The sequence below is a fragment of the Oryzias latipes genome, chromosome 24 (assembly GCF_053564925.1).
Source record: "Oryzias latipes strain Hd-rR chromosome 24, Olatipes_Hd-rR_3.1".
NCBI lineage: Eukaryota > Metazoa > Chordata > Actinopteri > Beloniformes > Adrianichthyidae > Oryzias > Oryzias latipes.
The window spans coordinates 7,123,441-7,149,891 of record NC_136260.1 but is presented as its reverse complement, the minus strand read 5'-3'; the positions used below and the strand labels follow the sequence as shown (position 1 = coordinate 7,149,891).

Here is a 26,451-nt window from a genome sequence, read left to right as displayed (position 1 = left end):
TCTGTATGACCTCATCCAACTCACTCCAGAATCTCTCCTTCACTTCTAACTCACAGCCAACCTGTGGCGCATACCCACTGACTACATTCATCATCACCCCTTCGATTTCTAACTTTAAGCTCATCATCCTGTCTGAGACTCTTTTCACCTCTAGAACACTGTTTACAAACTCCCCCTTCAGAATCACTCCTACCCCGTTTCTCTTCCTATCAACACCATGATAGAACAGTTTGTATCCTCCTCCAATACTACGTGCCTTGCTGCCCTTCCACCTTGTCTCCTGCACACACAGTACATCTACCTTCCTTCTCTCCATCATGTCTGCCAGCTCTCTGCCTTTCCCTGTCATTGTGCCAACGTTAAGAGTCCCTATTCTCAAACCTATGTTCCTGCCTTTTCCCTTCTCTCTCTGGCCACGGGCCCTTCTGCCTCCCCTCTTTCTTCGACCAACAGTAGTCAAATTTCCACCGACACCCTGTAGGTTAACAGCATCGGTGGCGGTCGTTGTTAACCCGGGCCTCGACCGATCCGGTATGTCTAAAGTGTTGTGGATGATTCGCATGGTTATTTTGGCAATTTTTACGCCGGATGCCCTTCCTGACGCAACCCTCTCTATTTATCCGGGCTTGGGACCGGCACAGAGGCAACTGGCTTGCAACCCCTGTGGCTAGATTAAACATTAACAGACATAAATATCACAAAATGGTATATCGTGGGCTTATTCCAGAAGTTTGGCTTTGGATATTTTGAAGTATTTTAATTGTAACAAACACAAGATTCACGCATTCTGCTTTTAGAAAGTTTTAAACCCCTAATTTAAACAAGACATAGAGTTTTAAACCTATGCAAACAATTGAATTCTGTTTTGTTGATAGCAGCAACTCTCCATGAAATCACAGGTTCGTGTGACCAGTTGTGTCCATTTTTAACTCAATGGTTTTGTCCTAACCCTTCAATAGCCTTCAGTCTTGCAGTGATAATGTGAGTTCTTTCAGAGCTTCATTTTGCAGATGCGGATGCCGGTGGACGGAGCGAACCATGTCTCTGAACAGAGAAGCCAGACTTAAATTTTTGTGTTTGAGGGGAAGGGAGGATGCTTTGTTACGTGTGGGAGGCTTCGGACTGCCATCCGTCCCGCAGCTCTATGTGAACGAGCAGCCGAATTCAGGAGAACCGTGTCTCCCGTCGCCAGCTCACACCGCGGCTTTGGGGCGGTGTGAGCTTTTCAAAGCAGAAATGCCGCTCAGTCCTTAGAAACCGCCAAACAATCACGTGGATTTGTGTTTCCAGTCGTGTCCCGACAAAATAAAGGCTGATGTTATTCCCACATATTTATGTGCAGCCAAGATGCAGATTGCAGCATTTCCCGAATGGATTTTATGTTCATCCAAAGCTAAATGTTGTTAGCGCATGTTAGCCTTCTCCTAACGGTTCTTCCGGCTTCGTTCTGCCACAAAAAAGCACTGACCACACGGATTAAAAATAAAATGATGAGCGAACAGGCGCTTCATAATAACCATATCCAAAATAAAAGCACTTTTAGAAGATCTTGTATATTACGGAGCTGCTAAAAAGATGTATGTAGCCGCTCGGCTTGTTTACATCGGGAATCATTTCCGCTTCCGGTATTTTCAACACTACTGTGCATGCCCAAATGATTAATTCCGACTGAAAGTGAGACCATGTGAACGTTCCCTCTAATCGGAAAAAGTTTTTCTGATCCCATGTACGCTGTTGATTTCTAATCGGATCTTTGATCCGATCAAGAAATATTGCCCATGTAACTGGGGCTAGTGTAAGCGATCGAACACAGCAAGAGCGTATGTTTTCCTTGTGTTCATATGTGCATGTGAGCAGGTCTGAACTCGCTTTGATGTCTGAGTGCTGACAGGATGAATGCAGGTCCTGTCACACATGCGGCACACACGGGCTGCAGATAAAAAAAACAAAAAAAGTCCTCTGCTGTAGCATTAGAAAGCCAGTAGTTCTCACACATAAATGTCAGATCATTGAAGTGAAATTCACTACAGCTGGCCGCACATTAGCAAAACTATTGTATCCCATGAATCCCACAGAAACTGAGAAGAGTTTTCAACTTCTTAGCTCTCTTCTCTTTCACAAACCGACTCCACATTCATGCTGTATAGTCTGGTGTATTATCTCATTACTATCTGTTTTCATAAGGTTGCAGTTTAAAGATGGTCCTCTTGTTTCTTCTCAGTTTCTGCTGCAGCCATGTGGGCAGCAGCTGCTGTGGGTAGTGCAGGTTTTTGTTGAGCTGGTTGTTTTCACTGCATAGAGTTTCAAATGCCTTAAAAGTCAAATACAAATAGAATGTGGAGATACGTCGTGTTGAATAGTTCCATTGGTGTCTTAAGTTTGGTTAGAAAAATAGTTTATTATATTAGGGAGAGATAAACGTTTCCTCACAGAATCCAATTCTACTATTTTTTACTTTTTCAAGCTTTAAAAGCCATGTGCCATTGCTTTTTTGATAGACCTCTTAAAGACCCACTCCAATGAAAATTGTGTTTTTCGTGTCTTCATGGGCCTCAAAGGTCGCCAGCACCCAGTGAAAATTCACCGTCTGTGAGTGATGCAGTCGCCACCTACTCTTTGGTGACAAACAAGTTTCATTTACTGGCAAATTAGTCATGTTTGTTAGCTTCCGATTGGTGAATTTCTTTTTCTTAAATGCTTCTCCTCTACTGTTCGCATGTGTGGTAGACAATATTCATGACCCCCCCTTTGTTTTTGTTAATTCACCTCCGTGTTTAGTTTAGTTTAGGCTGATGAAGCAGTGGAACAGGTGACAATTTTTAACAGGATGCAGACAACTTGTAACCCTTGTGCTATCCTAGGCACTTTAACGTTGGGAATTGGGTCATCTAGACCCACTAGACAGTGCGCTAAACCATTTTTCTTCAATGATTTGTGATCTTCACTGGTGTCCATGGATTACATGAAATCTTTCCACCTTTATCCCCCTTTGTCATGGTAGGGAGAACACGTCAATGTAAGGGTGGGGTCAACTAAGACAGCACAAGGGTTAAGAATAAACCTGCTGGACTCACAGCAGACAGCAAGTTCAATAAGAAGTGTTGATTCAGAGCTAGCGATGTTGTTAGACACTGATGCTATAATGCTACGATGTGCTAATGAGATGTTCTGTGCGTTGTGCGTATTTGCAACCATTCACCAATGTCACACAAAATGCACTTTAAGACGTGGCAGATCAATGTACCAAAATAATTCTGAGGCCATTTATAATAAACTTGTATTTTCTAAATATAACACCGGATATGAATCCACTGCACAGACTGAAGAGAGATGGACAATGCCTGGTGTGACATCACCCTTATAAATTCCTCCTAGCGAAATGAAGCCAATTCAGTCGCCACTTTTCCGCAATACAGACGCCGCCATTTGGAACTAGTCAACGGTGAATGGTCCACCTTACTAATGAATAGTGACATAATGGCAAGAATATAAAACATTCTTAGAGGCTGCTTCTGCCATGATTTCCTATAAATTATATTATATATTATTAAATATATAAATTAATAATTACCTGGAATGTTGTGACTTCCACTCTGTTTGCATTTAACAAACCATTTTATAAAGTTGTACACCTCATTTCTGACTCACCGCTGTGAGTCTGAAATGAGGTGTAGAAAAAACAGCTGATAGGTTAAAAGGCCAGGTCACTTGCGGATTTTTTATTGCCATTTTGATGAGCAGTCACAGAAAAACAGGTTTGGGGAAAATCGTGGTTGTCTGCAGTGATATAGTAGAAGACAGCTGAAACAATGCCCCAAATGCCTTGAAAAGAAAGGGCAAAAATTGTAAAACTTTCCTGGAGGGGAGATGCCAACACCCCCTGTTCAACACCTCACATCTTCTGCACTTGGCTACTAGCCTGCACCCGGTAGTGGTATCCTCCTACTCGGAAGACTTTTGAGGCCCCTGTGTTTTTAACGTGTTCTTGAGGCATTTTTCTGATGATGTAGGGCACAAATAAAGGAAATTAAGCTTAAACTTGAATTTCTTAGTAAACAGACACAGAGGGGGGAGATGCACAACAGAAAAACTGATATATGTCTTCAGCTTTAAGTAGAATTACAACTTACCCTCCATGCTTGAGAGCATTTGACATTGTCTGTGCGTTTTCTCAGCATCAACTTCCATATGGGTTCTGTGAGTTTTTGGGCTGCCCTGGCCTGTGGAGGGTCGGAGAGAGAAGTGTCCACATCTTCAGGTGTATATTTCGGTTTCCTTGAGGCTCGAGGCACAGCCCCCTCATCCCCACTTATCACCTGAACACTTACAGGTCTCTTTCGCAAAGAAAAAGAAAAAGAAAAATTCCTGTGACATACCTGCTTCTCACCTACCTCCCCTTTACTCACCCATACGTGTTGTTTAAGTGTTCACTACGACCTGCCACTTGCAGCATGCGAGTACAAAATAAAAATGCATGAACAGTTTTTTCACCCGCAGTATCCTGCCATAAGGACAGTTGTGCTTAAGGCTTTACTCGTGTTATTTTGTCTGACCTCTTAAGGTTTCTGTCGACGAAAAGAAAATAGGGTTACAAAAACTTACCTTTTACTCTAAAACATACAAAACTCACAGGACAACATGGATGTAAAAAGAATATCAAGCTTTGCATGAATAGATTTTTACCATTGATTTCCCTTAGTGTCACTTTGGATAGAGATTGAACCTTTTCTTGGCAGTTCTGCCATGAACTACGCAATTCTGTTGCTGCCTTTTAACAGCGTATGCTTGACTGCTGCTTTTTAGGACAGCTGCAAGTGGAAAACCTGTAAGCTATTAAAGCCTTAAACTGCGGGCTCTTGGGCATTCGTGGTTTTGAGAACCTCACTAGTCTTTGCTGTTCTCCAGAGAAAGTAGTTTACAACAAGTGATCAATTTTAATTGTAGAATAAGGAAATTGTGGATTGGTGGAAGATGGAAATTTGTTTTGATCCTGCGTTTGTGAGTGGTGGTGTATTAAAGTGCTTAGTGCGAAAAAACTGTGGAGGAAAAATGTTTTGTAACACAGGAAAAACTGGAGGAGGGTTTGTTCAATGGGACTTTTGGTTCCATGTAGTTCGGAAGGAAGGTAAACTTTTTCTTTCTTACTGTCTGCACTCCTGCTTCATTTATTCTCTACGAGCAGCTGTCAGACAGATCACAGGACACAGATATTCCTGTTTTATCTCTTGTTACCTATCCTCCTTAATCAACTGGGTGTAAAAATGCAAACAGTCATGTCTACATTTCGCAATCAATCCAGTCAAACGTTCAGAAAATTCAGCTTTCTGCTCCGAGGTAAATGAAAGTTAAATTTCTAAGAATATTTTACAGCCATGGTTTCATGGGATAAGATTGACGCATTTTCTGCACCATAGGCTGTCAATGAATGGTCTGTGTTTGAACTTATATCAAATAAGGCAGACCGAACTATAAGGTGCGTTAATCAAGACAAAAAAATCAGAGATAAATCTGTCAGATTTTATTAGCTGAGTTTAAAGTAGCTGTAGAACTTATCTGTAATGTGTTACACATTAGCCACATAAGTAATCTCAGTCACATTATTTACAATACCTGTAATTCCCAAACTTGTCTGCAGCACATAAAAAAACAGACTGACACTACTAAAATTATACTGTAACTATGCTAACTCCCAAATTGTTAGTAACACATCAACAAAAACAGTCTGACACCTCTACACTTTGACCGCATTAGAAGCTTTAGCCGTATTAGCATATTAATATGACCTGGAACTCCCAGTTTTGTTTGCAACCTGCAAAAAAACAGACCAATAACAAATATTACAGAGACCCAATGTTGTAGGTAACATAAAAATAAAAGAACACAGTCCGACACCACTACAGGTTAGCAGCATTAGCGTATTTACAAAAGCACCCTAATTATTAAAAAAATAAGGTGTTCTGAGTTATTAAGGCTTTCAAGTAGGCCTTTTGGTGCAGAAAATACAGTAGTGGTTTAAACTCAGAAAGTAAAAAGTCTTGAAATTAATGACTGAAGTCTGAATGATGAAAAAGAGTCCGATTAGATAACTGATGACAGGATCTGTACTGGGAAAATGTTGCTTGGAAGTGTCTGAAAACCAGGAGAAGAAACATAACGTTTCCATTTAGTTCAGTGCAGAGTACATGAAGGTTACGTATTGTAAAACAAATTGTAGGACATGTTTACAGTTGTTTCACCAAAAGCCAAAACATTTAGATTAAAAAAAGTGTCTATATTTTATTTATCTGTGTATAAATCTGCTGATGACAGCAACAAGGTCAATATTGGTGCAAATTAGCAAAAACAAATCTTTTACTTTGTACTGTACCACATTTGGCATGAAAAATGCAGGGAGACCAGGTGCTCCATTGTTTTATTGTTTGTAACATCCTGTTTGCTGCCCAGCCGCCTCTTGGGTATCATTACAGCTGCTTCCAGTTGGGTTAGTGTTGTGTACCCACAGCTCAGGTTGGGGCCTCTGGGGTAAAACCAGGTACTGTTCTCTTCAAGGTAGCTGTGGCCTCTCAGAGACTAGGAAGAGCAAACCACTAAGGAGTGAAACGGTAGAGTCTGTTCCTCACTCAGTTTCTGATTTTAAATGATGAATACTTGTTCCACACGTGGCTCCACAAAAAGCTGCATTAAGCAATATCCTGTGGCAGTTTTGCTCCGTGCAATGACTCCCCTGCAGACGCAACATTTGGGGTTTAAACCTTCGGCACAGTTTTGCGTGAAGTTTTGGCTGAAACAAAACCAGAGCACCTGCTTTCACACAGGAAGTGTTCAGTCGGCTCGCCAGAGCTGGTCTGAACACTTCCTGGTTGGTGGCGGAGAGGCGAAGTGACGAACGGCGAGTTCATAAGACGTCCAGATATTTCTCTGAGGAGTATGTGGACCAAACCAATCATTTCAACATGTGGCCAAAAAGATGACTGCAAGTCCAGATTCCTCTGTTTCTGCTGAATGTGTAAGTAGTCAGTTGTTTGCTTCCAGGTTAGCTGTAGGAGTGCTGTCTAAAATTGCTTAATGCAGCTTTGAAACCAGACATGTTAAAGCCATGTGCACCCATTTGCTATTTAGATCTGGATTATTGGTCCTAAAATCGCTTTTTCTGAGCGCTTTTTAAACATTGATTAAAGCTTATTTATTGTAAAATGTGTTTTTTTTAGAAATCTTATATGTGATTTTTACATAGCGAGCTTCTACCACCTAACACGAGTGCTTAAACGTTCTCAGTTTTTTAAAGTATGTTTTTATTTCAAACGCTAACTTTGAAAATGTGTTTTTTATGTATTTGTGTCATATTTTTACATTTGTGTTTGTTTCATTCCAAAAAAAAAAAGAAATGTGAAGATTTGACCACAGCAATGAAAAGACTTGGGCCTTTTTTATGTTAATCATGCTATCAAGCTAATCTGTCATAGAATGGAAACAGAAAAAGCTTTAATGTTGGAGGATTTTGGAACAAAAAGCATTAAAAAATGCACCTAGGCATCTGATTTTTCCGGTTAGAGTCCAACATGAGCTGCCGACTGCATTCTGTCCCCAGGCCCTTTTAGTCACCTTCTCTCTGCCTTTTACAGGCAGCTCATTATAGCTTTGTAGACTTGTTAGTGCAAGCTAGCCTTAGTGTAGCCTTTGTTCACCTATTAAAGCCTGGAGCTTAAAGTAAGTTTATTTTCTTACGTTTTAATCAGATAACTCCATTTCTTTGTTATAAGCAGGGGGCATCAATAAACATGTGTTCCTCCACATGCTTTTCTAAATCATTGCTGCTCCTAAGAATCTCGTGGGCCCCTCCCCCACTCTCCTTTAACTGTGTGTTTTCCGTGTGACGAGAGCTGGGGGTGATTTGCACACAAATGGACATACCTACACTGTAGAACAGGAACATGTGCAGGCCAGCGCGGATCTGCAGGTTCTGCAAACGTTTTTATGTGTGGGGAGTTGTAGTTTCCTCAGGCTTAGACTTTCTGTCTGTTTCCCAGGAGATGGCCACCTCTGACCCCTGTGCAAACGCCCCCCCAACTCCCCCAGAGGAGCCTGAGCCCTCGCCATCCCCTCGAAAGAGGCGTGGGCGCCGGAGACTAGAGCAAACTGAAAAGAATAGAGGTACAGAGTACAAGGACAGTTTTAATACAGAAAAAAAAAACGGAACAAAGTTTGTTTCCTTCTTAAGTATTTTGAAACTAGATTGTTCCTGTTTTATTGTGTTAGAGTGCATTTCGACTTCAAATATGAGCGTAGTGATGACTTTCCCTCCTCTTTGACCCATTTCCTTTTCCTCCCCTGCAGAGGAGCCCGACGACAGAAACTGCGACTCTCCCAGGGAGGTGAGACGAAACCGCCGTGTGACAGTCATGAACACGAACACAGAGCTGGCTGCTGTACTGAGCTCACCCGTCTGTGCAGGGGGAGACCGGGAGGCTGCGGAGAAGGCCGGTCCCCAGAGTGACCTTCCAGGCGGGAGATCCATACTACATTAGCAGGAGGCAGAAGGAAGAATGGCTGAGCCGCTGGAAGATGGAGGTGGGAGACAAACAACTGCAAAGCAGTCGTTTGGGAGTTTTATCAGAGTAGAACTACTCTTTAAAGAATGACGTTACTAGTGAGTAATAGCTTGTAGCTTGTAGTAGCTTCAGAACATCTTTTACTGTAACATGGTAAAGTGAGGATTTCTTGGTGTTTTATCTGTTTTATTGGTTGGGAAAGTTATCATTTAAAGCAACCAAATATTAGCATGAATACGCTGTGGTTCGTTTCACGCTGAGTAATCACAGGGAAAGTCCCTGACTACCATGAGACCATACCTCGTGTTATTCATTAATGGTTTACTAATACGTGTTTTACTTTGAATCATCATAGGATATGTGCCTATTTGTTGAATGTATTTTTGTTTAAATAAAATAGGAAAAACCTTTGACATTTGATTATTGTTTACACTTCTTTGTAGCTTTCCTGCTGTTTCCTGCCCTTCCAACAGCCACCACTTAGTGCAGTATGGCCATTCTCCATTTTGTCAGGCTGTACAAATGTACAATTACAAAAGCCAGTACCCTGGAAATTTCCCAGAATTTTCTGGAAGTGTACATTGATGCTCTCTAGATTGGTGAATACACTTTAGACCACAACATGTAGAACAATTTATTTATAAAAAAAAATGTATTTAAATGTATTTTTAATGGATCATCCACATTTTCATGATCAGAACACAGTGGATTCATATATAGTTTTTGTAAAATATTATTATTACTTTGGGAAATGGGTCTTGTCAAATTTGCTGTTTAGAAAAAAAAAAGTTGTAAGCATGGTGTCTGGACTAATATTAGAATAGAAAGGAATGGATCTTTTTAATGATCCAACAACGGTGAAATTGATCAATTCAGCCGTCTTACATTTGTTTTTTCCTTTAACGATATGTCTTTACATTGAACAATGAAGTTTTGATGTAGAATTAAAAAGAAATGCTAAAAAGCAAGTGTCACATCAATTTAGTGGTTTACAGGTTGAGATCTGGCCTACACAATAAATAGTAAATGTATCGTTATTACAGTATCAGCCTGTGCAAAATGCTAATTGCAAAGTATGGCATAAACTCCAATAAATTGTTATTTTAAATGGCCTATTGATCAAGCTTTTAATGAAATATTAGTTATTTTAGCAAGCTATTTTCCTACCCGGAAGTAAGACGACTTGATTTCTGAGGCTCCGCCTTTCGATCCATGTGGGCACCGCCCATTTCATGACGCTAGCCTAGAGTCTGACTCGGCAGAGTATCTGTGTTTCACCCACGAAAACAAACAATATGTGAACTTTTGCAAAGATGGATGAGCATAGAAAATGAAAGCGTTAAGTCGATCCCCACTAGCTCCATGGAGAAAGTGGGTGTGTCTGTTTGCCTGGGGGCGGTGCTGGCAGAACAGGAGCCACCGGAGCTGACCCCTCTTGATGAGAGACTAGCGGCAAGAATTGGGGAATCCCTTATTGGAGTGGTGACTGAGGCGCAGTGGGACGCCGACGCGCCAGATGCACCGGGTGACACCCCCCCAAAAGCCCGCATAGGTCCAACAGGACGGCTCGAGGAAGTCGGATACGGCTCATAAGCCACTCGTCCTCGTTTTCCAGCAAGTTTTCTTGCTGTCTAAAGATGCGTTCACTCCGAATTCTTCCATTTGCCACATCTAAGTGCGCAAGATCAGCCATTGTGCGTCATTACGCATTGTGATGGAGCATTTTATTTCCCTCCATTTAATTACATCTGACAAGCTACAGATGTCGGGAATAATCCACGTGGAAATGGGAAATTGATCAGCGCAAATGTAATTCCTTGTTGCTTTCTGAATGGTTGAGACATATGCCATACATGGTTTTATCAAAAATAAAACAAACTAAAGGCATATGCATGAATACCATAATTCTGTAGCTTATGAAGAAATGTTTTACTATGTAAACAACTTTCCCCAGTGGACAATTAGTACATCTCTCTCCATCTATCCATCTGTCCGTCAGCACGCCCGCACCCATATCTGCTCCGCCAGACGGACACATTGACGAGAATATCAGTTTTGTACATTATTTCGTTCTGTTAACTATATTATTTATGAGGATGAATTGCACAACATGCCAATATTGCAGAACATGTTTCACTTTTCTTTTTGCAAGTAAGTGTTCATTTGAATTTCTGTTGTAATTTTCGTTTGATTTTTTTGTTTGTTTCACTGCTGATCGATCAAATGGGTGTTCGTGTAGGCTGTTAATTGTAAGACTTGCTTTGTGAAGTCTTCATGTTATTTATGAGAGGCAGTATTGTCATTTTCACTTTGACGTGTTTCTTCCATCTGCCAACGGTGTCGCCGTTTCTCATTTCACCCGTTTTTGTGCGTACGCCTGGGTCAGAGCTTCCGTGAAGGACCGCACATTTTCCCGTCAAGTTTGCTTTTTATAAATCTCAACTATTGCATAGAGAGTGGCGTACGCCTTCTTTTGTGCGTACGCAACCTTTATAAATGAGGCCCCTGGTCATGAAGGACAGACTGTATATAAAAACAATTAAGCCTAAAATTTTATTTATTTTAAATTTTATGTATTTCTTTATTGATATCTTTGTGAATCAGAAGCAGATGAAAAAGTTTGTATTAAAAAGGCCTTTAGCAGTGACATAGGTGCTACAGTGGGGGGGCCACATGCTCCCTGCTTTGCTCCATTCTGACGCATCCACTTGTAGATAAAAGATCCACAAACTTCTTCACTGATATCTGGATCAAAACTGTGCAGCTAGATAGCTCCAATATTCCTCACCATTCTTGTAGCACCGCTAATGTTAGGTTGGGGTTGTAAGAAGGAATGTAAACAAAGGGATGATGAGAAATGAGGGCAGGCTTACTCATCGCCAACAGTCCCACCTACAGCTCAGGGCCAAATTTCTGATGAACTCTTGCTCCTCTGCAGTAGCTATGTACTAGAACAGTGTTTTTCAACCGGCGTCCATGAGAGAAACTCAGGTGTACCTTGGGAAAATAATTTTCACTGATCTATAAAGATTTACCATCTCCAGGATATCAGCTCTGTGTTCATCCAAACAGGCCCTAATAAAACACTAAGTAGTTAGGAATATGAAAAACCATAAAATACTTTTTTCTTTGTGTTTATCTTTTGAAAAAAGTTTTTGAAAAAGTCCCGCTCCTTTAACTGTCTCCACATATCATTTTTGGAGGCGTAAACATACATCATCAGTCTGACCAATCAGAAGTGGTTAAAGTCTTCACTTCCTTGTTCCATCTCAGCTCATCAGGTCTTTCATTTCCAACAAGAATAACAGCTTAAGCTCGTCTTTAGCGGTGTAGCTCCCTGCAGAATCCAGTGTCAGACCGTGGAAAAAGTGAACAAATTAATGAAGCTCAGAGAAGCGAGTCTGTCTGGCAACTGCGTCAGTTTTTGCACTACATCTCCCATGATGCATCGGGTTAAAGTGACAGCGTCTCTGCAATGACGCTGCTCTGTTAACTGTCATGAAGCACAATGAATGCACACATTAGTTTGTTTTAACAGTTTTCAAATCTTCTTGATGAGATCAGAGGTAAAACGTTTGGTTCTCCTACATGATTTGTGTTTATCATTAAAAGCCAGACATCCTTGTGTTTGGCTCGAGTCATGTTTCTAACTGAAACAGTTTTCTAGTAATATGTGTAATCAAGTACAAATTCAGTTTCACTTTTGAAAAGTTGAGTTGAGCTTAAATATAAGTAATAACAAGATAAAAGAAACAGGATTAAGGCTAAGACACAAACAGATTGAAACAATTTATTCACCCAAAAAGAAATAAAACATTTTTGGTAAAGTTTCATTTGTGATTAAGACAAAAGAAAAACTAATAAAACTTTACCGTGTTCACTTTTTGTGTAGTTACAATTAAACTCAAACATGCATAAAATTTGGGTCTTTTTTTGTGTGAAATTTATCAAGTGTGTTGTGATCATATAAAATAAGTTTAAAATATTACTGTTTAGAAACAACACATTCTAGTTCTCATTTAGTTTTTGTGAGATTACAAAAAAAAATTGCTTGTTAATAAACTGAAAGGAAAAACTACTACCTGGACAAATTTTCAACTAATTTATTCAAAAATGAGGATTGAAAACTTTTATTACAACATATAGGAAAAACAGCTGCAACATCCTGCTTTTTTATGCCTCCATTATTACAAAAAATGCACGTGAGATCTTGGAGGGACTGTACATCAATATAGATATGGAGTCACCTTTTTTTTTTTTTTTTTTGGATGCTGGTGTGCCGCAGGATTTTTGTCAAGGAAAAAATGTACCTTGGCTCAAAAAAGGTTGAAAAGCACCGTTCTAGAAACCAACACAGGTTTTTTTATTTTGTCTAAAGATGGCATGATCACAATTAAAACACCACATGGAACAGGGAACAAACATATCAAAAGATGATCGGAATTGGACTTTTTTGAATCAAGTATATCCTTTATGCCTTTGACGAATTGGACGGACCCCTTTCACATTGTTGACCGTTGATCTAATGGAGCTTGTTGTGTTGAATGACCTCCTCCTATGTAGACATGGGTCACGTGAAGTATAATTTAAGTTGACTTTTACTTACAACTGTTGCAGTGAAATGGAAAAAATGTGTTAGCTGTTTTGCTATTTGTTCATATATTACATGGTCTATCATCATCACAATATGGATCACTTTTCACTGTCTTCCTCATATTTTGCAGCCCTAGTTGAGGTGCATCCAAATAGTTACCTTATAGTGTAAACTTGTAATGGTCGTGCCATATGATGTTGTCTTTCTTAGGGCACAGAATTTTAAGTAAAACCTACAAAGGATAAGTTGGTAAATACACAATGATGTGTGTCTTTAAGACAACTTCAGAGTTAAATAATTAACAGACAGGATGGTCAGGACTAAAGGGAGATAAGTTCGTCAGAGAAGAGTGAAGTGGTGAGAAAAGTGTGGGAGAGGCGGAAGAGACGAAGAGTTCAGGCTGCTGTACTCTCATGTTTGATGGAGATCAGAGCTTCAAACAAGTTTGAGAAGTTCAAGTCAAAGCAGATCTACTCAAAGACCAAGTTCCCCTCCAAACAAAAACTCTTTTAAGTTTAGCTGGTCAAACTGAAACCAGCGGTCTCGACTCTGAGAAGTTGTCGAAACATGTGGCAGATGGCGGGAGAAGCGGAAAGGTAGAGCAGGTAGAGGTTTCCTGTCAGATTATGTTCTCACTCTCTGGCTCTCTTCTCGCCTCTTCTGAAGTGTGAGGTAATGACCGCCTTTCATGTGATGAGAAAGAAACGGTCTGAAGGTTTTAAACACAGAATGAAAACGGAAAGGCTTTCAGTATTTAATGTATTTAAGAAACCATGGAGAACTTAACTGAGAACAATTAAACTTGAACTCATTTTTAATGTGACGTCTACTTCAGGGGTCTGAATAGTAAGGACAGGGTCATGTTTAATCTTTTTACTTTTCAAGATGTTTTGGAATCAATTTTATAAGTTTCTGTAGTTTTGTGTTCTGATTTGATTCGGTTCTGGCCTATGATTTGTATTCTTTTGTCAAAGATGCGACAGGTCCTTTTTTGAAAGTCAGAACTGGTCAACCTAAGTAAAGTCACAAGTCCTAGACTGGAAATTCAGCAAGAGGGGGTGAGAATGCAAAGAATTAAGATGTTACAGATTAAAACAAAATAAATGCACTCTGAAAAAGAAAGCAGAGAAAAATAAAATGTACATTTAAAGAGCAAAAGAAAGGGTTGAGGCGTCTAATAAAGGTTTAGCAGTTGCAGGTCTCTACTTGCCTGAAATCACATGGTCAGTCATTTAGGTGTTAAAACCCTCATCAATTCCTTTTCTCCTGACCTGCGTAATGAAGTTGGAAAAAAACTCTGCAAAGTTGCTTTTGTTTCATATTAAAAGAAATTATAATTACATACATTTCACGTGTGTATTTTGGTCTAAAAAGTGAGAGTGGGAGCAGATTCTCTCCAAAGTAAAGTGGAAATGTATTAAATTCCTGTTCAAACTTTGGCTTTGTTATGTCTTCAGCTGATGATAAAACAGTTTTAATTCATCATTTGCATTACAGAGCCCCTAGAAAATGATTACACCAGGTCCAGGTGGATCCTAGTGGTAATTTAGTTTACATGTGGTTGAGGACAGCATGCCTCTTCTCTTCGTTTTCCAAATGCATTCAAAGTAGTTTACAAAGTTTGAACATAAAAAAAAAGTTCCAGTTTGTTTTAACTAAGTTATATTGTGGTAGTTTAAGTTTATTGGATTAACAGTTTATATAAATGTTCATAATTTTTAAAATAATTGGTTGAATTTTTTTTTTTTTCAAAGCAGAAAGTTGAATACATTTTTGCTTTAGTTGTGAAGTAATAGCATTCTGGGATGTTCCGGTCGGGTTTTTCTGTCCCCAATTCTATTCAGAGTCATTTGATTTTGAGTATCTGCTAATAATGAGTCCCGAACTGATACTTTTGTAACACATTTAAAAAGTGAACAAACTCAAAAAAACAGATCCAGGTTGTCCCTTTAATAACCGTCTTTTATCATTTAACACAGGGGTTGGGAATCCATGGCTCGGTCTTTTGATGGCCAAATCTGGCTCTCACACAAATCTTTAATTATATACATATTTTTTTCATTAGACCAGTCCTTCTCGAGCGCAATGCCTGGGGGGCGCGCAGTAGTAGCCGTGCTTGGAGAAAAAAATCTGCGCCACTATCGGTTTACTATTATCCGTTGTATCACAGAGTTTATACCAGCCGGAAACCTGCTGTTTCCCAAAGACGGGAGCGCGCAGCTGCAGGGAGGGGATGTAGGAGAAGGGGAGGGGATCAGAATAAAGAACCTTAAAAGAGGTTAAGTCTCCGTGCCTCAGTGTGGGAAAGGGACGCTACAATATTGAATGGCTCTCATGGAATTACATTTAATAATTTGTGGTGTTTATGGCTCTCTCGGCCAAAAAGGTTCCCGACCCATGATTTAACACCTTAACAGAGCACTTCCTATGAAGTAGCTCGAACAATCAAACTAAAACAGTGCAACTATCAACCAGAAAAACATGTTAACTATTAACTAGTGAAAACCGGTGATAATTAAACATGTTTGGTGATTGTAGCTTTAGCATCTTCATAACTATGGAACTATTTGATCAAATTTCATTCATACCTTCATTAAAAACTCTTAAAAAATAATAACGACTTTCTTTAAAAATTCATTGTTGTGGCATGACTGCGATGAAGTTTTCAGGACCAGATCATATGAGTGTAACCATTTATTAGCTTTCATTTATTAGCTTTGGTTGTTTTTGAGATAATTTCTTATTTTGTAATCCCTTTTTATCCGAAGCTTGCATTTTATTGACAGTCCCTTAGAAGCTCCTCACTGCCGTCTGTCTGCAAAACAGGGAGAGGCATTTTCATTAAAAAGAAACACAACCCCAATCTTTTTTTTTTTTTTAAATACCTTTGTTGGTTGTTGTTTGCATTGAGACAAACCAATTGAGACACTTGCTGTTAGTTTAAAAGGATTATTAAAAGAGTTACTGAGCTCAGAAGTCTGAATATGTAAATATCTTGCTAGCTTCACCAAACTGTATTTGTGTTATATTCTGCTACGGCAACAAGCCTGTTCATAATATGCAGACGTCTAGAAGAGTTCATCTGTAATGCTAAGCTTGAAATATAGTTTATTATTATACCGCTGATTACAATAAGAAACAAATAAATAAAAATAATAAATAGTATCATACCTGCTTAAGATGTGGTGGAGCTTTAACAACAGGTTTCAAATCAACTCTATACGAAGCAATAAAGCCTTAGTTACGATAAAGCTATAATAGTTACAACTGCCCTTACAGGTGGATACGGGATGTCTGTGGGTGAAAAATGATTAAACTTGTACGGGGCGCATACAGGTGATAGAAGAAATATCAAGGTCTTAGACCACTTGGTGAGCCTGTAGAGCGAAAATGTTCTTGTCCGTTTTTTTCTATGGACATACTGTGAGTGACAGGGTTATCGCTGAATAGTGTCTTTTCTCCATGACAGAATCAGCTGATACAGGTGTTGTTCATTTATTTTGCACACTGTTGTTACTCTCATGTCTTCTATTATCCTGCTACTGTCATGTCCTTTGTCTTGTTCTTTGCTGGAGAACTGCATAAACTGATTTGCCCTTTGGGGTATTGATAAAGTATTTTTTTCTTTCCATCTATTCGTACAATTGATCGATTGCTGGCGACTTCACCAATGTTCAAGGTTTAGGATGTAGCCGCTCCTCTCTATGACCCAAAACCCCTGTATGTGTGTGCATGTGATTATTCTTCTCAAATTAATTTCCATCCATAAACACAATCACTGGTTTAAAATAACTATAGGTTCCTAAAATGGGTGGACCCAAAAATGGCAACCACTAACAACAAAATAACTTGTAAATCACCCCCCCTAGTTTTCTGATTCGTCAGATTTTTAGATATTTTTCCTTAATAATGAAAAGATTTAAGTTTTTTTTGCGCCATATTTTAAGAGTTTTTATTGCAATTTTATTTACAGGTTGAAAAGGTGCATATTAGTCTAGATTAATCAGCAACATTTGTGTTTGTGTATAAAGCATGACAGCTTTATCCCTTGCGCTATCCTAGGCACTTTAATATTGGGAGTTGGGTCATATTTTCCCCCAAGCGTGGCCAGTCTGCAGCTCACTGCTCCCCCCAGGGGATGGGTCAAAATGCGAAGAAGAATTTCCCCATTGTGGGATAAATAAAGTATCAATTATTATTATTATTATTATTATCTAGACCCACACTAGACAGTGCTCTGAACCTTCTTTCTTCAATGATTTGTGATCTTCACTGGTGTCCATGGATTACATGAAATCTTTCCACCTTTGTCATGGTAGGGAGAACACGTCAATGTAAGGATAGGGTCATAGCACAAGGGTTATCGGGACATTCTTCTAGAAAAATGGTGGTTTTTCCTTAATACTGCCATCTAGTGGCTGCAAAGATGAGCTATTGCAGCGTGAAATGAGACTGTTTACTAAAGACAATAAAACGCTGTCCCTTTGACTCCAAACATGAAGTCAGCTCAACTTTCTCGTAACTCTAATCTGTTGCTGTGTTACTGCATGTCACATTGATCACTTGCATGTGTGCGTGCACTTCAAGTCTCACCCCCTACACATTCAACTGCCTCATCAATTTTGCGGCTTACCTAACCTTTGACTTCTGAGTGTGCGCGCACACACACACACACACACACACACAAACACTAAGTTCGGTTTGTGTGTGGAGCCTTGGGGCTTCCAAACACAGCTCCACGCCCAGCCCTTTCTAATGCATGTGTGTGTGTTGTTCACGTAAACATCTGCTAGGTGAGGGAGTCAGCAAATCACACACTTCAGTGCTGGCCAATCAGCAGAGAGAGCAGGAAAGCCTTAGGTTTGAGCACAGCTGAGGAGACACAGACACACAAGTAGGAGGAAGAAGAGGAGGTTAGACAGAGAAAATGACAGAGAGGAAGAGACCCAGGGAGGAAGAGTTGCATTTGCAAAGCTGCTATGTGAGCCGACCTGTAAGTCATTCAAAATGTTTTCTTCCTTTGTATGTCTAAAGTGGGAAAAGCTCAGTTTCTGTGTTTATCTGATGGGGCATAAAATAAGTTTGTCAAAAACGTATCCTCCGTCAGCTTTCTCTAGTTTCTTTTAACATTTCACAAACATTCTTTTATTTTTCTTTATGGAATTTAGAAAACATTAAAAAAAAACTCTGCTTGCTGTGTTGCCACAGGCTGTAAAGGAAGAACGTGTCACATCAGGTGAAGTTTTCATGATTAATCGTCTCAGCCAAACTAAAGTCTACTTCTTTTCAGAGTTTTTTGCTGCTTCATTTTGGCCAAAACTCTGTAGTTTTTTTTTTTTTCATGGCAGTTTATGAGAGTTTCATAGAGTCAGAGATCAATTGAAGGAGTTCACCAGAATGACTGCAAAGTTGATGCTAGATTTTCATGACTTAAACAGACGTTTATGACCCAATTCCAAATGTCTAGTTGTGACATCATTTAATATTTAGAAACATTTGCAAGTTGTACACAATTGGCTTGACATACTTTGATTTGAACAGATTCAGGGTTGTAACAGATTATAAAGAAACTATTTTGAACACATCTCTTCACTTATGTGTTTGGAAAAACTTTAGGCTGAGATCGGGTTTCCAGGTTAGCAAACTGTTTACTATCACTGTTTTTGTGCCTGTACAAACATGACTAAAAGAAAAAATCAGTGAGTTTTCTCTTTACTCAACTTCTCAGTTGTTTCTTTGCCTTGTGAGACCTCATGAGAGCTCCCTGGGAAGCTCTTGGTGCTTTATCAGAGGTGCCATGGCTGCAATAGCCTTTTGATGTGGCAGTGCGCGTTTTGCTAAACAATGCTGGGTTCATCTCCAGGTCAGGGTCAGTCATGCTCCTGCAGGAGTGGGGTTTAGGAGATGGCTAACTGGTTGGGTCACAGGTTGAGGTTTCAGAGGTCAAGGGGCGGCTCTCAGAGAGAAAACACTGACCGGGACACAGGGTTTGGCAAAGTTCAAAGTTGTAACTCACAGCCTCACGACTGCTTTCCCTCTTTCTGCCCATTCTTCTTTGTATTTGATCCAATTTCAACACTTAGCATCTACTTACATCCTCGGGTTTTTGACAAAACGTTAAAAGATGCTTTGAATCGTTAACAGAATTAAAACATTTTTCTAAAAAAGCAACAAAAAAAATTGAACTTCTAAAAAGTTAGAAAACACAAACAATTTAAACACAAAATTATAAAATGCACACAATTAAAACACCCAAAATTATGAAACACACACAATTAGTTTAGTTCATTTATTTCAAACGTAGACAAATGTATAAAAACGAAATGTATACACTCTCTGATAACTATAGTCAGTCAAAAGAGTATTTTTGACAGAACGCTAAACATTTTTTAAAATGGAGATTGGTAGAGGGTGTACTTCCTTATAAAGATTCAACAAGGACAACAAAAATACAAAACAGCAACAAAAAATCAACACAATGTACTTAGTTTATTTTATTTTTTAAATTTAGAAATGTCTTTAATAATAGAAGAAAAATCTAATTCTAGCTGACAGCTTTATTACCCTCTACTCCATTGGAAGATTTTTGATTTGTATATAATAGGAAAAAAATAGATTTAAAACCAACAAATACATTCACATTTTTTAAATACTCCTGTTTCATTTAATGTTGCGGCCTCACACAAAAGCAAGCACACAAGAACAGACTCTCCTGTCACCTGTGACTCAACTCCATCCCCGAAAGCAGGAAATAACTCCCTGATGGAGTCTTCAGCCAGCTAATGTTGCCAAGCAACAGCTTCATCCATCACAGGGGGACTTGGAGCAATTCTTCTTAGCAACACAAATCTGTGTTGTCCAATGAAACGACTCAAATCTGGACTCCAGCTTGCCATCTCAGGCGCCAGCTTTTGTGCAAATGCAGCATCAGGTGTTTATTTACAAAAAATTAGACCTTAATCTATAGAATACCGGACTTTTTCTTTTTTAGTATTTCTACCTAGGGAGTAAAAATGAAACCCTTGAGTGTGTAAGAACTAGGGGTGTGTATTGACAAGAGTCTGGCAATACGATACATACCCCCACCATATGATACAAATCCTGATATTGTACCGGAAGACATTTTTTTCTTTTTTTTTTCAAAGCATGACATGAAAAACTCTACCTGAATTTCAATAGTCTTTCAATGTAATAAAATTGTCAAATTCAGTTTATTTAATGATCACAATGTGAAGCACGGCAACTGTATCTCAAATATAGGTTGCTTTTACCCAGGCAAATTCATAGTGCTTTTATTTTGGTAACTTAAAATATATAAAGGGAACAGTCACATTGTCTGATTTCCACAACAAAATATTTTTAGTGTAAGAAAAAAAAAATGGAATGAAAATGCCTTAACCAATAAGTTCCTAAAAGTATGATTGAGGAAATAAATAAGCTAAATGTAGCTTTTCTGGTACTTTTAAACGGTTCAGGAGCCTAAACGGTGCTTCAAAAATAAAGGGGGAAAAAAGACAGAAATTCTTTCAAGAAACAATAAAGTGTGATAATGAGGCAGCGGCATGACAGGATGAAGGAGAGTGATTTAATGTAGCAAAGATGCTTTGTTTACATCACAGTCTGCACTGTAGCTGCAGCTCCGTTTTCTCACACGCGGAAGTAAACACGGATTTCAACAGTCATGAAGTTGGCCTTTTTTCAGAGCGTTGTACACATCACTCTGATCCATCAGGTCTCTAGAATCTATTGCTAAGAGGTTCTTTGGCCCGCATTGCCGACAGCATTTGCCTGGTGCTCCGTGCATTAGCCGCTGTGCAGCTGCAGTGCTTCATCTGTTATTATCTGTGCCCACTACAAAGCACAGCAATCCGCGTTTTTCTATGATACTGGCAGCAACATGGCTTAGAGTTTCGGTTCGGTACCCATTCTAACTAAAAATTAAGTAGTGCATGTCTCATAACAACGAAAAAAGCTGCTTCACTGAGATCTTCTAGTTGTTTTGTGCGGTGTAGAGCTGCTCAAAGAGGCGCCGTGTGCTCTGCTGCCAACTAGTGATCAGAGGTTTAAGTGGAAAAAAACAGTCAGACGCTGAAGGACGCTCAGAAATAATTAAATAAATATCATTCTGACAGTATTTTGAATCGATACAAACATCGCCAAATAAACTATCGCGATGTATTGCCGAAACAATCTTTTCCAACACTCCTAGTAAGAACTTATCAGAGCTGGAACACACTTTGACTTACAAGGAACTTTTTTCAAAGGAGGTCAGTGTCTTCACTCCTCACATAGACCTGAAGTTCTTTGAACTAAAATGGGTTAAGTAAAGGATAATTGTTGATGAAATCTGCATTTTTAGAAAGTGATGTTCGCCGTAGAAGCCTGAATCGTCCGACGCGAAGTGCATCAATTTTTGATAATGCACACCTCGAAGGCTATTATTTCGCTTATACCATGGTCACTTCCAAAAGAAGTAAATATTCATTCAGTCATTAGTACTTTAGTCATATTTTTTCTGTTTGGATCGCTTTTTTTAGAAAAAGCAGACAATTTGTCATGACGTTGGCCTTTTTTCAGAGCGTGGTGCGGCGCCTTGTCTCTGTAACATGACAACATGCCGCTTGGCCGATACCGGCCTTAAGTAGAGCAGCAAGGGAAAGCGATATCTATGCTGATCGTAACGGTGGGTTAAACAAAGCATCAGTTCAGAGAGAAAGTTAACCTCTGACCGCTTTTTTTTGTCCAGATGATGAAGCTAAAGATTGTTTTAAAGAAGCAGTGATATAGAACATTTAAGCTATGTGACCGGAACTTCTTTTTAGGTGTTCATTATTACTGTGCATTATCACTTTTTTAATGCACACCCATTAGCCAATCAGAATCGAGTATTCACCCATTCATGGTGTAAAAGTCATTTAAAAATCACTTGACTTGTTCCACCTTGAGCTTTATGTTAAGTTGGAGTCAGACAGTTCTCTATTAGGTTTGCTTATTGACACAAGTCCTTAAAATAATTGAAACTCTGATCAAACTTTCAGAATATCTGACATTTCATGACTCACAATTGATACAAAATAAATTTGAAATTCACAAATAAACTAGAAACTTCATTGTAAACTTTCAGATCACTGTCAGGAGATGGCTCAGTTCAATGGCTCTAAAATACCCCACAGTGCATAAACTCGGGCTTTATTTAATGGCTGTGGGTGGAGTAGTGGTTGCTAAAGGAAGTTTATGAGAAATGATAAAAATCATTGAAAGTGTTAATTAGCCTCTTGGTCAATATTATAAAAATCTCAAGATGATATGAACTCATTGGCTTTGCAGAGGTTGACGTTTATAAAGCATTTGAATACACTTCTTGGCCTTTTTGAACTTACTTAAAATATCATAATTAAGTAAAAGCGTATTTTAGTTTGCTCTTTTTTTTTTGTTTCTATCATTTGTTTTATCCCTGCTAACTATTAAACACCAAGCTACAAAAACGAATTTCTTTTTGTTCACATGAACTTCAAAACACATCTACATCCACTGTTTGATGTTCTCTACATTTGCAGATTGGCATAAATATGTACTCAGAATGTCAGAAATGATCACAGAGATCAGTGTTAATTCATTTTTCAGAAGTACAGTGCTCCCTTGCTATATCTGTCACAAAATGGGCAGATGCCTGGATCCAATTGCAGCAGGTTTATTAGCACAGCTAAAACTCCACACAGCTGAATCAGGCTCTGGCAGGTAGAGGTCAACAATGAGCATGGGAGCATCAGAGAAGAAACTAGAGCAGTCAGGATACAGACCAGAGTCGGGGCAGGCGGCAGGCAAACGGAGTCAGAGACAAAACAGGGTCAGGAAATCCGAAGATCCGGTCCAGATGAAGTGCTCAGTAATGTGGCACAAACAATACTTCGCATTGAGCGAGGCTAAGTGCAGTGCTCAAGTCTCATGTGGTTGAGTGGCAAATGAGAGTCAGGTGAGCAGCATCCAGAAACTGCATGCAAGGGTTGCTGGGAGATGTAGTGGGAGACAGAGGTCCGGCTCCTGAAAGATTGCAGTCCATCCTTCGCGGTCTCGCTGTTTTGCTGATTTTTTTCAGTGCAATTTTGCGTGCAATACACGTGACTCAAAACACACGTGTGCAATGAACAGTGGCTACAGATCTGTATGCATCACGGTTCAGCCGTGATCTGTTGCACCCCTTGTCTAAGACCAAAAACAGAACCAAAGACACCAAGGAAAAGATTTTTCCCATGAATAAAACTGGAATTAACCAATCTACACTTAGCACGCCGCTTGGTGAGAAGAGACCAACTGTTGGAGTAATCATAAGATGACTGACAATCTCCCTCCATCTAGAGCTCCATGCAAGATCTAACCTAGTGGGGGGTTAACAATCTTGAGAGTAGAGAGGAAGAAGGCCAGAACTACAGTTTACGGTTTCGTGTGCCTGTGCCATGTCTCTTGTACAGAGTGCGTTCAGTTTGCTAAATTTACATAAATCTTCTATTGCAAGCAAAGATTTGTATTCATTCTATAATACCGGGCTTATTTTTCTATGAAGGTTTGAATTTTAAACAAGAGCGAAAAGAGTAAAAATGTTTACGTCTGTTGTTTACGAAATGTTTACGAAAGTGTTTAGTACAACCTCTGTAATCCTACTTTGCGGATTTTACCTATTGCAGATTAAATAACCTGCGATAAGAGATGGAATGTTATTCTAGTAATAAACTAAGGAACACTGTACTTAGTTTGGATTCATCTGCTCATGTGTGAAGATGGCTGCCACTGGGATCTGAACCTAAAGTTTACTTAATGCAGAATAACGTTTTTCACTCACAAGTCACGGAAAATACATACAAAATTCACCAAATGTAAACATTTTTGGTCACTCTTTGATTATATAAATGTCTTGGTTACTTTATATTTAATAGATTCAAACTCACACCAAAAAATGGGAGAGGAGGTTTCAAAATTTCATGACCTCATTGGGTTCTAGGCTAAATCTGTGCTGGCCCAGATCCCATGACTTAATCGGAGCATTTCCAAACCGGAAGAGTGGTTTTGTAAATGGAAAGAACTTGACTCCATCTGGGCATGATGAAGTGGTAAAATAAGTGAGAATTTGTGAAAGCAGGCGTTGCGAGAACACCCCCACCCCCTCTGCTGCACGCCTCTCCTAAGAAAGCAAAGTTGGGGGCAGGGAGGGCCTGCAGCATAAATTCACTGGAAGGAAGCGTAAAAGGGAGAGTTTGGGGTTAGACAGGGCTTTCCTCAGTTCCACCCGAGGTGAGGAGGTCACCCTTTCTCGCTCCTGTTGACCTACGGCCTCATAAAATCCTAATCATCCTGTTAAACGGATCATAGACAATGCATTCTCCCCACGTGCACACGCACATGCACTGTAAGGGAATCTCCATATGTCAGGATTGCTTAAAGAAGTTAAAAAGGAAATTTTAAGTGAAACCAAGCTTTGGTTTGAAGCGTAGAACCGGGGTTTAGTATGATCCTGTTCCTCGTTTCATCTGGAAAACATGTTTTTTGCATGAAAATCTTGATTTATGAGTTTGCTGGAAGGTTTGACAGATCAGATGCCTTCCTTATGGGACACAACTCCTGCAAGGTCTGTTTGGCATTTCTATAATGTTCTGTATGCACTAATATTTGCATTTTTCCCTCTCTTGTTTAACCAAATCTGTCTTTTTAAGGAGTAACTGGACTTTGAAATCTCAACCGTAGATTGTATTTTTTGTTTGTTTTTTTAGTTGTCTCAAAACACCAAAACAGAACATGTCCTAAATCTTTTTGTGCTGTATATATAAATGCCCCTCTCCTCCAAGCTCAGGTCCTCTACCAGAGGCCTGGGAGCTTGAGGGTCCTGCAGTATCTTAGCTGTTCCTAGCACTGCGCTTTTCTGGACTGAGAGGTCTGAGGTCTTTCCAGGTATCTGTTGTAGCCACTCCTCCAGCTTGGGGGTTACTGCCCCGAGTGCTCCAATTACCACAGGCACCACTGTCACCTTCACTTTCCAGGCTTTCTCCAGTTCTTCTCTGAGTCCCTGGTATTTCTCCAGTTTCTCATCTTCCTTCTTCCTGATGTTCCCATCGCTTGGTACTGCCACATCCACCACAACGGCTTTCCTCTGTTCTTTATCCACCACTACAATGTCTGGTTGGTTCTCCATTACTATCATATCAGTCTGGATCTGGAAGTCCCACAGGATCTTTGCCCTCTCATTCTTATTCCAGCCACTTGATTGTGGCGCTCCATGTATGCTTTCCCTGCCAGCATCTTACATCCTGCAGTTATGTGCTGGATGTTTCAGGCGCCTCTTTGCACAGCCTACACCTTGGGTCTTGTCTGGTGTGGTAGATCTGAGCCTCTATTGCTCTGGTGCTCAGGGCTTGTTCCTGGGCTGCCAGGATGAGCGCTTCAGTGCTGTCCTGTAGGCCAGCCCTTTCTAGCCATTGGTAGGACTTCTTGATATCAGCCACTTCAGTTATGGTCCGGTGGTACATCCCATGCAGGGGTTTGTCCTCCCATGTGGATCTGTCCTCCAGCACTGCATCCTCTGTTCTCCATTGTCTGAGACATTCATTAAGCACACTGTCAGTTGGGGCCTTGAGCTTGATGTATTCATGCATCTTGGATGTTTCATCCTGGATAGTGGCTTCAATTTCCAAAAATGTCCAAATGAAGTTTTTGATGTTCTCAACCATACAGCTAATGAAGTATAAGTTTATGAGTATGTAAAGCATCGCTGTGTCTGACAGTTTGGATAGATTTTTAGATTTTTGTGGGGAACAAGAACCAATCCTTTAGATTTGATTGTGGGATATCTTCATACAAACACATCATACCTTCATTCCTATTCTGCATGCAGCACAGGAACCCACAGATGTTTAAAGTGCGTGCAGGTACATGCATAAAAAAGGAAGAACTGGTTTTGGCAGGCCATTGTCAATCAGAAAAGTAAGGGTGTATCTTAAGGGAAAGTGACTTCCCATCTTTTTTTTTCTCTCAGAAAGCTGCTCTTCTCCTCTGTAGTGCTCTCTGCAGATTTATATTGTAATTCTATTTACTTCCTGGCTCTTTGTCTCATTCCTTCTCCTCGATATGAACCCGTTAAACTCCCTCCCTGCAGCCGCAGTTCTTTTCTTACTTCCTGTTTGGAGGAACAATTAAAGGATTGTTCGTCCTGAGGTCCTGATCTAAAGCGTTTACAATGAGCTTGAGAAACCCATTTAAAGCGTCGTTTATGAGCGTTCCACTAAACGTGCAATAAACTTAAGGACAAAACTATCCCAGATA

At 39.7% G+C, this 26,451-nt stretch overlaps 1 protein-coding gene across 12 annotated transcripts in view; it reads left to right on the top strand.

The window, feature by feature from the left end:
* dnmt3ab (DNA (cytosine-5-)-methyltransferase 3 alpha b) overlaps nt 1–26,451 on the top strand; it is a 76,654-nt gene that overhangs the window by 28,277 nt on the left and 21,926 nt on the right. For 4 of the 12 annotated variants that reach the window (XM_011491990.4, XM_023952720.2, XM_078942577.1 and 1 more), the window contains exons 4-6: nt 8,028–8,151; nt 8,335–8,372; nt 8,452–8,568. The exons of 4 other annotated variants lie outside the window; for them this stretch is intronic. In XM_011491990.4, the coding sequence (XP_011490292.1) occupies nt 8,028–8,151; nt 8,335–8,372; nt 8,452–8,568 (279 nt within the window). Of the gene's footprint in view, nt 1–6,850; nt 7,007–8,027; nt 8,152–8,334; nt 8,373–8,451; nt 8,569–18,009; nt 18,137–26,451 lie in introns of those variants that run through there. 4 more of the 12 variants (XM_078942578.1, XM_020714527.3, XM_078942582.1 and 1 more) reach the window with 3 other exon arrangements.